The following is a 15,171-nucleotide window of genomic DNA, read 5'->3' as shown; positions in this document are numbered from 1 at the left end:
TCTTATCCCAGTATGGAGTGTCCATCCAAGGACTTGATCAGCATTGCTTACCTGAAAGTCAAGTATTTTGGCATTTTCAAGACAATGCAAATCATACCCAGGGAATGTACTTGCCCGCCCTGGGAAGTGATTTGTAACTGTTCATTTCATCTCACAGAGCAGCTCAGCTTTCTCTGGGCTTCCTTTAGAGGCTGACTTTGCCAATCTGCTTTCTCCTTCTGCCCAAGAAGGAGCAAGTTTCATCATCAAAGGGCCAAGGATAAAAATAGGATATCAAGTTAACATGATGCTCATTTTGTTTATTATTATAATTCTAGTATTTTCTCACACATGAAGAAAAATTCTTCTCCTTGCCTCCCCAATTTATCAGAAGAATCCTAGTTTGAGCTGGAAAGAATCTCGGATTCTTCAGACTCACCTAGATGTAACAAACTCTGTTCAGATGTGATACGGATACTGGGTCCAGCTGGGTCAGATCCGGAGGCTGGAGGCAAGGACTAGCAGTAACGGAGCCTAATCGTATCAGGAGTCTAATACAATTGAAATCAGCTTAAGTTGAAAATATAGCTAAAGGATTTCTTTGTGAGTTGAAATGGAATCTTTTTTTTTTTTTTTTTAAGATTTTTATTTATTTATTTGACAGAGAGAGCCAGCCAGCGAGAGAGGGAATACAAGCAGGGGGAATGGGAGAGGAAGAAGCAGGCTCCCAGCGGAGGAGCCTGATGTGGGACTCGATCCTAGAATGCTGGGATCACACCCTGAGCCGAAGGCAGACGCTTAACGACTGCACCACCCAGGCGCCCCTGAGTTGAAATAGAATCTAAGTGGGAAGTCAGAGGGACAGAATAGTATTCACAAAACAAAATTGAATGTTGTTTATATCTTTCAAGTATGACTTGCCTCATTTTATTCAAGCAATTGAGTAAATCAGGGAAATTACATCATATCCTCTGTGAGATGTCATGATTTAGAGCTTCTGCTTATGTGGTAGTTGTACCCCAATTTTTGGGCTGAGCATATCTTTTTTCTCCCCCAGTGGTAAGCTCTTCACTGTTTGAGATTTTATGGGGAGAGGGCGAATACACACTGGAGATGTAAACAAAATAAAAGAAACCCAAAATGATATTATAAAAACATATTAAGCATAGTTACCATATGACCCAGTAATGAAACTCCTAGACACATAAGCAGAATGAAAACCTCCATGTCCATAATAACATGTGTGCAGATGTTCATAGCAGCATTATTCATAACTGCCAAAAAGTGGGAACAACCTAAATATCTGTCAGGAGTGGATATACATAACATGGTCCAGCCATACAGTGGAACGGCATTTGGCCATCAAAAGGAATGAACTACTGATAGATTACAACATGAATGAAGCTTAAAGATGATTACATTCTGTGAGAGAATCCTGATGCAAAAGACCATATATTGTGTGAAGCCATTTATATGAAATATCCAGAACAGATAAATCTATTAAGACAGAATGAAGATTGATGGTTGCATTTGGGGTGGGGGGACAGTTGGGGAGAAAAGGGTAGTGAGTGTTAATGGGTACAGGGTTTCTTATTGGGGGTAATGAAAATGTTCTCAAATTGTGCTAATGATTGCAAAACTCTGGATATGTCAAAAATAATTGAATTGTACACTTTAAATGGGTAAATAGTATGATATACCTTAAAGCTGTTAAAAAATAGGCATGTAGAGAAGTATATTCTAAAATATTAACAGTGGTTTTATTTATTTTTCTATTTTCTTAATTATTTCTTTGTGGCTCAAAAAAGTGCCACAAGTAATTTAAAGTATTTAAAAAAAGATGTCAAATTCTTTTAGAAAGGATGTGGAGTGCAAATAAAATTATATTGTAAACAACACATTTGGAGTTCCTTTAGGGCAGGAATTTCTTCTCTCCCCTTATGTCCTCTCCCCGGCTGATCCTGTGCTCAGCAGGGACACAACAATGCTTGTTCACTTGAATGGACTGTTGGGGCTCACAGACTAATGGGGCTGATGCTGATAATTCTTCAGGTAATTGCCTTATCCTTTCTCCCAGTCCATATTTGTTCTGGGAAGTCCAAAAGATACGTTTTTACTAGTATCCCCACTTTTAGGAAAAAAATGGAGTAATTGAGGCACAGTATTAAAATATTCTATGAGTTAAGAGTAGGAGAGTTTGTCAGATTTGTTCCCTTTGCCAATTTCATTCTCTGGGATTTGTGAATTGGACATACACACTAGAATAAAACATTGATGTGCTAAATTGAAGCGAAGTTGTTAGAAGGGAAACACCAATGCATAATTGGAAAGGAAAGGGTGGTTTTGGGGCTTAGCTGGAGGGGTGGGAGGAAGCAAAGGGAAAAGCATTCATCTGTCTGATCAATCTGGCAGTTCGGAAGTTGTGATAAACAGTGCTGGTATTCAAAGTGTTTGAATTAGTATTTCAAAAAAGCGAACAACTTTCCCTTCCCTGTCCTGACCTAGAGCTTGCCTAATGATCCACTACATCTCATCAGCTATTTTGGGTCACTAGATTAAGGTGGAGGAGAGAAGCTTTTATTCAGTGCCTTTAATATGCTAGGCACTCGCTTGACACTGGCGATCCAAGTGTTGGGCCAAAATCAATTTGGACTCAGCCTTCCCAGAACTCAGTCTGTTGAGAGAAAAGGATCCATTCAAAGGCTCGGCACCACTCTCAGTTCCTTTGGGCCTTTGTGGAGGAGGCAGCACGAGCTGAGAGCATGACCCTCGTTTTTCGGTTGTACTTTTGATGATGCCCTGCCAATCTAACCGCGTTGTGAACTTGACTGTGGACAGCTGAACCTGAACCAGGAATGAAGCAGCAGTAGTTGTCTGGCTGGCTCTGATCATGGTGGTGGTTTTTTTTTTTTTTTTTTTTTTTTTTGCCTCCTTTCTGGAAGGAGTCAGATGACACAACAAAGGGTAGTTAAAGGAGAATAAGACCATCCTGTATTTTCAGTGTAAGCTTTTGCTTTGTGTAAGTGTGGCCTCTGTGGTCCCATTTTTCAAAAGGGGATGGTAAGACTTAACACTAAGTTGAGATCTATTAGGCTAATCTGTTTCTTAACAAACACTGGTAGTAATCTTAGAGCTACTTAACCGTGTTTTTTGAAAACCCGGTTCGCTGGTGCAGTGTCACTGGTGAACACGAATATTAGAGATTATTTATTGTTCCATTATAGTTTGGCAATAAGAAAACATGTTTATTAAGTTTGGTAAATCGGATTTAGAGGGGATAATCCTTCTGGGTGGGCCGTGCAGGCAAGATTAATAGGCCTTTAAGGCAGAATAGTTTGAAGTTACTGATATCATTATCTGTTGGAGGTTGCTATGGCAATGAGTGGTTTGATTGCACTATGCCATTGGTGTTACAGTAGAGTGAGTGTAAAAGGATCCTAGTCATTTAGCAGAAACTTTCCTCGAGCAATTTGATTAAACTGTGGTCGAATGTGCCAAATTCTTTAAAAGCTCTAGGATGTAGTTGTGTATTGTCCCTTCATTAAAGATGCATTATTATTCTGAATCTATGCACTGTCACAAATATTTTTAATAATGTTTGCATAAAGGTTTTATAACTTTGAAAGCTATCTTTAAACTTATGAAGTACAAATTTTATAAACACTTGTCTCTTTTAGTATAGTTTGTGGTAGTTGCATTAATTAGATTATACCTGAAACAAAAGAAAGATGCAGTAGATGATAGGGAAAACTGTAGGCGGACAGTGTGCAAACAGTGAAATTTTCCAAATGGCAGGAAGCTGGGATCTGAACACACTGCCATGGTGATCCGCTTCTGTTACTGCAAGCTGGGTGTTCTCAGATGCTTTGGCCTTCTGCGTAAGCACGATCTTGAACAAAATGTGTGCTATTCCTTTTCATCAATGCCCTAGGTACATAATTCTTTAGAAACGGAGAATCCTGAATTCAAGAGCACATGGTCTGGAACAGCTTTAAAGGAATATTTTATAATAGCAAAAAAAAATGTGTGTGACTCTCTTGCTGTCTAGGCAGAAGTGTCTGTTGAAACTTGGGTTCTTGTTACCCTCCCTTTCTTCACCATCTTGGTGTTCTTTTCCCCACCTAGCCAACTTTTAGGGTTTGGGTATGTGTGTTTCAAAACAAAATCCCTCATATTTTATATAGGTGTTTCCCATCAGTTTCTGCATCTGTGCAATGGGGCAGAAAGCTTTATGCTAGGTTTTGAATTTTGGCCCTTGAGCAGCTGGCTTTTGAAGGGCGAAGCTGGTTCATTTTGGCATTCCGAGTGCTGACTGCGTTGTTCTGCAGACGTTACTCTGCTGCCACCTGGAGGCCCTGTGTGGGGTGTGCATTTAAAGGTAGGTGGGGGGTGGGGGGGTGCCAGAGAGCAAAAGCTGCCCAGGCTGAGTGTTCGCGTGTCCTTAATCCCTGTTGACGTCAGTTGACATGACCACGTGAAACTGAAGCTATTATCGTTTCATTTTAAACTATGGGGCTAATAAGGATTATGCCTTCAAGAGCAGGAAACTACTGTGGAGTATAAATATCTATTAGCTTGTTAGTAAATGCAAAGTCTCTGTTATGCACATTTTAAAAAACCCATCAGGACAGTGAGAAAGTTGACTTCTCTGCTCTGTCCTTGCCTTACTGTGACTTGTCAGGGAAGTACCTTACACTTTTTCTAAGCAAAAAATGAATGAACTTTGGTGCCTGGCAATGAGAGGAGCTTGAATAAATCCACCTGGAGGTCTGAAGCCTCCGGTGATTTCAGTTAATGGGCTGGCAAAGTGGAGTGGGGACTATGCTGGTCAACTAGTGGGGCTTCCCCAGAATTGGCATCAGGCGGGGCAGCTGAGGGGGCCAGAGGATGCCTTGGGCCCACAATAGTGTATATCCATACAGTCGTTGGCGAAGATTCTTAATTATCTGCCCTTGCTATTAGTGTCCAATGCTTATTTTCCCCAAACCTGCTTTTGGTGGCTATATATCAACAACAGTGGCTCTTGTTTACGGCGAACAGAGTGGGAAGAAAACCAGTCAAGACCCAGAGAAAAATACCCCTTAAATGAACCTTCCTGTTTAGCCAAGAACATCCTGACCACTAATATTTCCAGGAAAGGCTTTATTCAGAGAAAGGGTACCCGGTGTGCCTGGGGCCTGCCCGTGCTCAGCCTGGCACCATCTGCGGTGGGAGCCTGAGGGTTGTGCTGGTGTTGCGGACTTTCAAGGATGCCCAAGGAAAGGCAGAACCCCATCTGGAATGAATTGTGCCCTTTTGAAACACGAAATCTGTGGTATTTGAGGAACTAGACATGTGGGATATCCTCAGGTAGGTACTCGTCATGTCCTTAGAATCTGTGCTATTTTGAAGAGCCTTCGTTCTGTGAGCAGCCTTCCCTCTGAATCAGGGGCATTTGTTGATTTAATGATGGGTTTTTTTTCCTCAGGATTTCCTGCAAGAGGTCCTGGGCTTGTTTACCTCTTGGTCCCCACAAATATTGCCAGAGTGTGGCAGTTGGGCTCTCACACATTCTGTGGAGACTTGATGTTTAAGAAGCCTCATCTAGGAGAGCTCCGCACAGACAGCTCCTGGGGCAATTCATTTGCATTTGTTGTCTAGTTTTGGGATTTTTTTCTTTTTCTTTCTCTTCTCTTCTCTTCTCTTCTCTTCTCTTCTCTTCTCTTCTCTTCTCTTCTCTTCTCTTCTCTTCTCTTCTCTTTTAACACTCCTATCAGCAGATCCTAATGAGGATCATTCCTTTTGCAGAGATTAAGAATTCGGCGACTAGCAGCTCATCACCTGCAAAGGAGCATGTAAAGGTAATGATTCTCTGCCCCTCTTTCTTTTTTGCACTTCTCTACAGAGCTGAAGCAGAAGTGAAGATCTAGTGGTAATAACAAATTTACCCACTCCCCCCCGCCCCTGGAAAACAAAAACAAACCTTCGGCGGGTGGGTGGGGGGGGCACGTCACATCCAGAATAACTTGAAATTCAGTTGGCTTTATTGGATTTTCAGTCTCTGCTCTTCATGACCAAAGCTGGCTGTCTTTCTGGGTTGCAGTTGTATATGCAAGACGATTATATACATTTTCCAAAACAAGGTTTTCCTTAAAGATGGGTAGCTACAGATGTTTGCCAGCAACGTGACGGCAAGAGTACGCCGGGGAGACGGCCTCTGGGAAGAAAGGAACCTATGGAGGGCTTCCACGTGGGGCGGGTCCTTCTGCAGCTCTTGAATAACACTAATGAAGTACAAGGCCAGTTTTGTTGATGTGCGATGAGACATGTAACATGTCTTCCTTGATGGTTTCTGAGGTGGCTTTTTCTGAGTTGATAAAGATCAACAGAATTGGGGCACATGAAGTAATTTTTGTCAAAATCCTGCCGACTTTATTTGTTCCAGCGTGTGGAAAACCTGGTGGTTCAACTGAATGAACACGAAGACCGGGACACTCTAGATTCGGGTATGTTCCAAAATACCGCTTTCCCCTGTACTCCTGGGAGTATGCCAGTCCTGGGTATAGAGAGAACCAGAAGAAAATAAATTTTAAGATATAACCTTCCTTTCTGGGAGGCTTGTCGAGTTTTTGAAGTTGTTGCAGATACTTTTTTGTTGAAGCAACAGTTATAATACTTTGAGTGCCCAAGTCGAGGCTCCACTTAGAATCCTTTGAAAAACAAATTAAGACAAAGCAATGAAGGCTTTGCCTGAGCAGTTGAACTGTGAGCCAGACTCTGGCTGGGGACTGGTCCTCTGTTAGTTACCTCATACCTTCTCAAGGTAGGCACCAGCTTCCGTTTCAGGTGCAGTGACTGAGGCCCCTGGCAGACAGCACGTGGCGGAACTGGGACTCTCAGTTCATTCCGCCTGGCCCTGGAACCCCAGGCTTACCACCATCCCATTTTGATGCCGAGTTGGGGGGCCCTTGGAGCTGAGCCGATGAGCCCGAGGAGGGACCAGACGTTGTCCCTGGGTGCGGGTCTTGGCACGGTGAAGGTAGTTTTTCTCGGGGACTGGACATTCTCATCTGCCCACACATTCTAGTTCACATCTCCCTAGGGCATCTTCCCGGATCTCCCTGGCCACTTGCTAGTTCTTGAGGGCTAATCTGGCCCCCAGAGTTCCCCTTTGAGTTCAAGCCTGATGAAGCCATTGAGGATGGCTGGGCCATCAGCTGATGTCTCCTCTGGGCCGCTGGGTGGTCCGTGCCGACCTCTGGGGCTGAGTGGAAAGGCCTGGGCAGAGCGGTGCGAGGTGTTGCCGACAGTGGGGTGGTGTGGGTGGTGGTAGAGGAGTGCTCAGGCTGACGTGAAAGGGGGGATGACCAAGACGATGCCCAGGGTGAGATTAATAGCGAGGCGGGGCTGGCGCAGGGGTCTCGCTGGAGGCCATTGGAGTGTCGTTGGCACCTTCGGCAGGCCCAGGCAGAGCAGTGACAATGGTGTGTGTGTGGGGGGGGGGGAGGATCGTGGAGAATAAAGCACGGTGAGGAGGAAGCGCCGCCGTCAGCATCTGTTGGCTGGCCTGCCAGTAGCTTGGCTCCAAACCAGCGGTGTTTGCCAGAGCTCCTTGAATGGGGGACTACTACTGAAATTGAACAGAAACTTAGACTCCGCCAAGCAATTTGCACACCTTTAATATTTCTGCTATATAAGGTAAGGGTAGTAATGTACTTCCAGAAGAGGGGAAGAGGAAGGAGAAATGAAAGCAAACATCTCCATTTCAATGACTCTTGTAGGCCATTAAATCCAGGAGCATAGCTGCTGCTCACGCATACAGGATGTGTCATCTACAAATTGCATCATGCTCCTAGGAATGTTAGCTTTGAAGAATGTCTAGCAGGACAAACTGCTGGTGGGGGAGGAGTGTCGGCTGTTATAAGTATTACATAGGATGATTTTAATTTTCTTTTTTAAAAACTCCATTCTCAAACTGGTACATTGGCTGGGTAAGAAGCCCCATGGTAAGGAGAATGTAGCAGCCTGACCTAACCAGTGTGTCTTGTCGGTAACATCATTGTGTCTGAGGAGGATTTTAATAAATGATTTGAGACAAACTCGTATGACTTTAATCTCCAGTGAGTTATGAAAAGGGCCTCGAAAGTTTGTTGCTCGTGCTAACATTTGCTTTTTTTCTTCATCTAAACTTTTTGGATTGAAAAAAGTTACCTGCTTTATGCAAAGAAAATGATAATAGATTTTAAAAGAACCTTCTGGGACAGAAGGGGGCAGGAAAAACAATGAGCAATGGTTGGATAATAAACTGAATTCTGGAAATTGAAACAGCTTTTCCACAAGGCCACTTCCAAACTGTTGTGTTATTTCATATGTGCTTACATTCCGCTCTGCAAGTCTGCAAGGACATGCTGATAAATGTGAGGTTGAGGTTTATTTCTTTGCTGACTTGTATTATTCAGAATGGTATGATATCTGTTTAGCATGCTCTCGTAAACTACATCAGTGCTGTTCCAGTCGAACTTGCTGTGACGATGGACACTTTATATCTTTACTATTCAACGTGGTAGCTAGTAGCCACGTATGTCTACTGTGTGAGTGATGTGTGACATGCATGACTGAGGAATTAACTTATAACTTTAATTTAATGTATTGCCCCAGAAGTTCCCTTTGTATTGTTGACCATCAGAGCATCAAGAATCATACTGGCCATTAGTTCTTACACTGAAAAGGACTGTTGATTGCAGAGATGATATCTTGAGCAGGTAATAGCTGGTAAGTTCATCCAATCCAGTGCCTCTGAACCACCTCAGTGAGTAGTAAGGGGATGTTCAGGAGTGATGGCCCTGTTCTCTGTGGATGCTGTAAGAAACTCAAAGGGGAGAACAGCCCTGGAAGGCCTTGGCTCCAGTACTGGTGCTATCAGAGTGCAGACTGAAGCTTCTGTGTGTGTTTCCTTTACCTTGTGGGCAGATAGAATGGACAGAGAGGGCAGAGCATTTGGAGAAAATGGATTTAGAGAACATAGATGAGATGGGTGAGTAGAGAAATGAAGCTGGGAGGAAGGGTCTGCTTGGCTCAAGTCTGCAGGACTAAGTATGATTCAGAAATAGTAGCTCAGTAGTGGGCCCCAGCAAATGCTGTGCCAGGGAGAAGGAAAGTGAACATCAAGCACGAGCAAGGGGACAGCTGTGGGACTGTGGAGGGATGGTGGCTTCAGCTGCCCTCCCGGAATACCACCTGCAGATAAAGACGCTTAAACCATCATTGCATCAGCCACGCTGCAAATGGCTCAATACGTTGCTGTCTTGTAAACTCTGCTTTTAAAATGTTGAATTTGAAAAAATAGAACTGTGTGCCTGTTAGAAATGAAGATTTCCAGGTAAAAGTGAAGTTTGTCCTTGAGGACTGCGCAGCAAGAGTGCCAGTGTGGCAGGTGAATTACAGAAGCTCCTGGAAGGTGACACTCCTGCTGTCTTAGCAAGTGATACTCCAGAGTGTGAGTGAAGTTGCGTGTGTCAGACCAGATTTCGTGACACCCAGGCTGTTGTTGATTTTCCAGGAGTGATTTTATCAGCCATGTCCTGCATTGGACCAAAGATAGCTTGAAACTTACCCAGCTACAGCTGTACATTGTATGACCATTTGGATGGAAAAAATGAAGGATTGGTGAGATAGACTGGTTAAAACAAGAATCATGTGAGCATGTTTTAACTTTCCTCAAGGGACAAGATAGGAGGGAGGTAGAGACATTAGGGGAGGTGGTGATGGAATTGGCTGGCATCGTGGTCTGTGCTTGAGAAGTCCCAGGACCTTGAAGCTCTGGGCAGGAAGCGAGGTTGCATTTACTACCCCAGGTCTGGCTGGCAGAGAGTGGGCCAGAGAAGATTTTATATAGAATATCGTGCCAAAATAAGACTTTGGGAAAAAATAATCTTTTTAAATTGTGGAAGCAATAAATGCTCACAGTAGAAAAGTTGGGAATTTTAGAAATGATTGGAAGATCCCAAGGATCAGCCCCTCCAGAACAGAACGTTTGGGGTAGTACGAACTTGTTTTTTGGGATCCCTGTTTGTGGGTCTATCTTGGAGAGGTCCAAGTCCATGGATTTCAGTGGTAAGGTGCCTGAGACTGTGCAGTCAATCCTGCTGGTTTGGCGTAAAGCACCAAATAAGTAGGGCTCATCAGGTTTGTCTTTATTCTCTTATATTAACTAAAAGTTTAGAAATGAAATTAATGCCACTAAGTTATACAAGCATATAAAACAGCACTATTAAGTTGTTTGTGGGAACAGTTTTGAGATGATTCCAAACAGTGGGGAATCTTAAGATCTAGGACCCATGGGATGCCTGAGTGGCTCAGTCGGTTAAGCGTCTGCCTTCAGCTCAGGTCCTGATCCCAGGGTCCTGGGATTGAGTCTTGCATTAGGCTCCTTGCTTGGCAAGAAGCCTGCTTCTCCCTCTGCCTGCTGCTCCCCCTGCTTGTGCGCGCTCTCTCTCTCTCTGACAAATAAATAAAATATTTCAAAAAAAAAGATCTGGGACCCATGTCAGTAGAAGCTGGCCCTCTGTTGGCTGTTATTTAGTAACACATGTGTATCTATGTTGAGATCTCAAGAATGTGAAATAAAACATGAAGGAATATTTTAAAAAGTGGGGAGAAGGAAACTTAGAGCTCTCATCCTTCTGAAAAAGAAGTTTTGAAGTCTGGTTTTTGGCGGATCTTTCTCTATGCCCCAGGCTACAGAATCTTCTGTGGATTCCTTTGGTGGGTGGGGGCAGTGTTCATTTCTTTACCACAAGCCAAAGCTTATCAGTGATTTGATTTTGAAATAAAGGGGCTGGGGCTAGGAATGGAGAAATACCCCAAGACCATTGGGAATGCAAAGTTACTTGTAAAAACGGACTCCTATTCCTTCTGTTGACTTCACTGAAATTTTCTTACTACACTTGTTGAGGTTTTAAACATTGTTTTTGGTAGAAGAAATTACTTATTGGAATTCTGCTGAATGTTACAAGCTCTGTTTGGGTCTTTTACCATGAGTGTTCCACCTGTTCTATTTGTGGCTTCATTTTTGGACATACTCTGCTTGTGGAATGCGAATAAAGCCTTTTCTTTAAATTAGACAATTGGAATATTTATTGGCAGAATTCTATCCCATGAATTAAAGAATTGTGGGGTTTTTAGATTCATATGTACTATAAACTAGAACCCATGAAGAAACTAAAACCGTGCTAGAGGTGGATAGTATCATGTTGCTTTTCTTCTGATTAAAAAGAAAACCACGCAAGTACTGTGTTAAACTGGAAGCCCCAAATCTCCTGGCTGATCGAACCAGGAGTCTTACGCTCTGCCTGTTATTAGCTCACCAATGTAAAGAAGGCAAAATAAATGTCAGTTAAGGTTAAGAGTTGAATAGGCATTCTGTTATCCTGTGATTCTAAACGCAGCCTGCATTTTGGGATTACCCTTGGAGTTCTAATAATACTGAAACCCATGTCCATTCCCAGAGAAATCTGATTTACTCGGTCTGGAGTGTAGCCTACACTTAAAGTTCTGGAAGTTCCCCAGGTGATTCTCAGTTGTGGTCCAAGGTTGAGAACCATGAACATACTTCCTACTTCCTTGAGGGAGCTCTGCTTTGCTGATCACCCCTGACTTCCTGAGTTTTCCATCTTTTTGGAGTTGGGGAAATGGGGTTCTACTTTTATTGCAATAGATGGCAAAAGCAATTAGTGGAAGCCAATTTGTATTGGGTTTGCAGGTTTCAATGAGTAGCATCATCAATACCCTCATAGATGCATGGGAAATGTAAAAACTTTGGGGAAAAAAACTGAGATAAATTCTTAAGTACCTGAGCCTAAATGAGATGATTAACGTGTAAAGATTAATCACTGAAAAGTAGTAAGAAGGAATCCTGTGATTGTCCCTTGCCGTCAGAGGCATTTATCTGACTTCCAGGAGCACAGATGGGGATGAAGGGAATTGGGTTTATACTGATGTCATAAGGGCTTTACACGGATGCCTGATGTTTGTACTCATGGTACAAGCCAAACTGCCTTTTGCTTTCATTCAACGAACCAACTTAATTTCTGAAATGTAACTTGGGGTGGGGGGAATGGCAGTTTTTTTCTCTGAATTTTAAATTTTCTTTTCCTTTCTTTTTTTCATTTTATTTTTTCATCATGATAAGTATACTTTTTAATCTCCATCCCCTGTTTCGCCCATCCCTGCACCCACCTCCCCTCTGGTGACCAATAGTTCTCTATAGTTTAGAGTCTGTTTCTTGATTTGTCTCTTTTTTCTTCACTTGTTTGTTTGTTTCTTAGATTCCACATATGAGTGAGATCATATGGTATTTGTCTTTCTTTGACTTACTTTGTTTAGCATTACACTCTTTAGCTCCATCCATGCCGTTGCCAGTGGCAAAATTTCAGTCTCTTTTATGGCTGAATAATATTCCATTGTATATACATACCACATCTTCTTTTCCATTCATTGGTCGATGGACATTTGGGTTGTTTCCATACTTTGGCTGTTGTAGATAATGCTACCATAAACATCCAGGTACCTGTATCCCTTTGAATTAGTGTTTTTGTATTTTGGCGGTAAATACCCAGTATTGTGATTGCTCAGTCATAGTGCAGTTTGATTCTTAATTTTTTGAGGAACTGCTTTTCCAGAGTGGCTGCACCAGGTTGCATTCCCATCAGCAGGGAACAAGGGTTCCTTTTTCTCCACAACCTCGCCAACATTTTTTGTTTCTTGTGTTTTTGATTTTAGGGATTCTTTTTTTTTTTTTAAGATTTTATTTACTTATTTGACAGAGAGAGACAGCCAGTGAGAGAGGGAACACAAGCAGGGGGAGTGGGAGAGGGAGAAGCAGGCTTCCCACCCAGCAGGAAGCCTGATGCGGGGCTCGATCCCAGGACTCTGGGATCATGACCTGAGCCGAAGGCAGACACTTAACGGCTGAGCCATCCAGGCGCCCCTGATTTTAGGCATTCTGATTGATGGGTGTGAAGTGATAACTCACTGAGGTTTTGATTTGCATTTCCCTGATGATGAGTGATGTTGAGCATCTTTTCACGTGTCTGTTGGCCATCTGTATGTCTTCTTTGGAAAAATGTATGTTCATGTCTTCTCATTTTTTAATTGGGTTTTTTTTTGGGTATTAAGTTGTATCAGTTCTTTATATTTTTTGGATACTAACCCTATATTAGATATGTCATTTGCAAATATCTTCTCTAATTCCTTAAGTTGCTTTTTAGTTTTGTTGATGGTTTCCTTCACTGTGCAGAAACTTTTTGTTTTGATATAGTCCCAGTAGTTTATTTTTGTTTTTATTTCCCTTGCCTCAAGAGACATATCTAGAAAAATATTGCCATGGCTGATGTCAGAGAGATTACTGCCTGTGTTCTTTTCAAGGATTTTCATGGCTTCAGGTCTCATATTTAGGTCTTTAACCCACTTTGAATTTATTTTTGTGTGTGGTGAAAGAAAGTGGTCTAGTTTCATTCTTTGCCTGTGGCTGTCCAGTTTTCCCAAAACTATTTGTTAAAGAGACCATCTTTTCCTTATTATATATGAATTCTACCTTTTCATTCTCCAAAATAAGATCCCCAACTCCAAATAAACTAGCTTAGTGAGTGAGTAAATCACATAGGCTCCATCCCTAAAGATTCTATTTTGATGTTTAAGTCAAATGATTAGATTATAAAGTTCAAACAAAAATAAAATATTAAGGAAACTACTAATTATAAAACAAACAAATGAAAAATAGGAAATATGTTCTGGAAATAGTATTTAGAGGTTTTACATGGGAAGTTAAAATTCCAGCCACAGATTTCTTTCCCCTTTCTTGTGCTAAAATCCTTGAGTATACTACTGTGTCCAGACATTTAATGAAGGAATGCTCTCACAGAGGGATCATTGGGCTCTGGGCTTGATTGCAGTGTAAGTGTGCTTACGTGAGTTTAGGCTTGCTCTTTTTTGAGTACCAGTGGTTAATCCCTTAGAAGAGACTTCAGGGCAGTTAAGTTAGAGCTAGTATTGCCTGGCATGAAAGCTAACAATTTATTAGGACAAGTTGGTTTAACTTTTAGAGTGCCTAATTGAGAAGACTTGTTATGAAACATGGCCCTTTACTTCAGACATGAGAAAGAAAGCCAACAGAATTTATTCTTCATAGTATGAGATTCTGAGGAAGGATGTGTATGAGCTAAAGTATAGAGAAGTGGTACCATCACAAATTGAACAGGAGATCCAGTAGTAAATGGTTCTTTATAATAATTAAAATAATAAAAAAAAATCACAGAGTAAAGTTAAAGTCATCTAGAGTTTGAGTAGAAGACTTTGAGTAAGCTCGCTGGATTTCATCCACGCTCATGAGATTTATCTGCCAATAAGATTTCTGTGATCTGAGGTAGATGCACCAACCCTCAGGTGCACGTGGGAGCCTCTCCCTGGGGTTGCCTCTTGGGAACCTATTAACTCTAAAGAGACAGTATTTGTTTATGAAAAATTAAAATTAGTTTCAGCATATCATCTTTTAATGTCTAATTAGCTTTGTGAGAACTATGCAGTTACTTCACGTAATACCTTAGGCCAAAGAAAGTGGACTTTTATGCATGACTTGAATTCTGAATTCAATATATGAATAAGTGATGCAGTCTTTTAGCATGAATTCCACAAACATTGAGTGAATATAGATTCTGTACTTTTTGTTGCATCCTTTAATTTTTTTTTAAATTTTATTTTTAGAACAGATTTCAGATTAACAGAAAAAATGTAAAGATCGTATGGAGAGTTCCCACATGTCCCTCCTCCCCTATTAACATATTTTGTGGCACATTTATTCAAATGAGTTAACCAATATTGATACATTATTACTGATTAAAGTCCATACTTTATTTAGATTTCCTTAGATTTATCTAATTTCCAGTTTGTATCCCAGGATCCTATCCAGGATACCATATTATATTTAGTTACCATGTTTCCTTAGGCTCCTTTTGGCAGTGAGAATTTCTCAGACTTCGCGTGTTTTTAATTACCTTGACAATTTTAGGACTACTGGTAAGATATTTTGTAGAATGTCCCTCAATAGGTATTTTTCTGATGTTTTTCCCATAATTACGTAGGATTTTAGGAGAAAGACCACAGAGGTAAAATGCCGTTTTCATCACATCAATGGTATATGCTATCAACATTACTTGA

General features: G+C 41.6%; 1 protein-coding gene across 3 annotated transcripts in view; it reads left to right on the top strand.

Annotated features, from left to right (window-relative positions):
• ARHGEF28 (Rho guanine nucleotide exchange factor 28) overlaps nucleotides 1–15,171 on the top strand; it is a 297,126-nt gene that overhangs the window by 157,623 nt on the left and 124,332 nt on the right. For all 3 annotated transcript variants that reach the window (XM_087862079.1, XM_045809753.2, XM_087862080.1), the window contains exons 8-9: nucleotides 5,767–5,819; nucleotides 6,404–6,464. In XM_087862079.1, coding sequence (XP_087718205.1) covers nucleotides 5,767–5,819; nucleotides 6,404–6,464 — 114 coding nt within the window. The remainder of the gene's footprint in view (nucleotides 1–5,766; nucleotides 5,820–6,403; nucleotides 6,465–15,171) is intronic.

This window comes from Ursus americanus, chromosome 5, assembly GCF_024610735.1.
Source record: "Ursus americanus isolate L20-20 chromosome 5, mUrsAme1.1.p, whole genome shotgun sequence".
Taxonomy (NCBI): domain Eukaryota; kingdom Metazoa; phylum Chordata; class Mammalia; order Carnivora; family Ursidae; genus Ursus; species Ursus americanus.
Note: the sequence above shows the minus strand (reverse complement) of the source record. Positions and strands in the feature narration are given on the sequence as shown.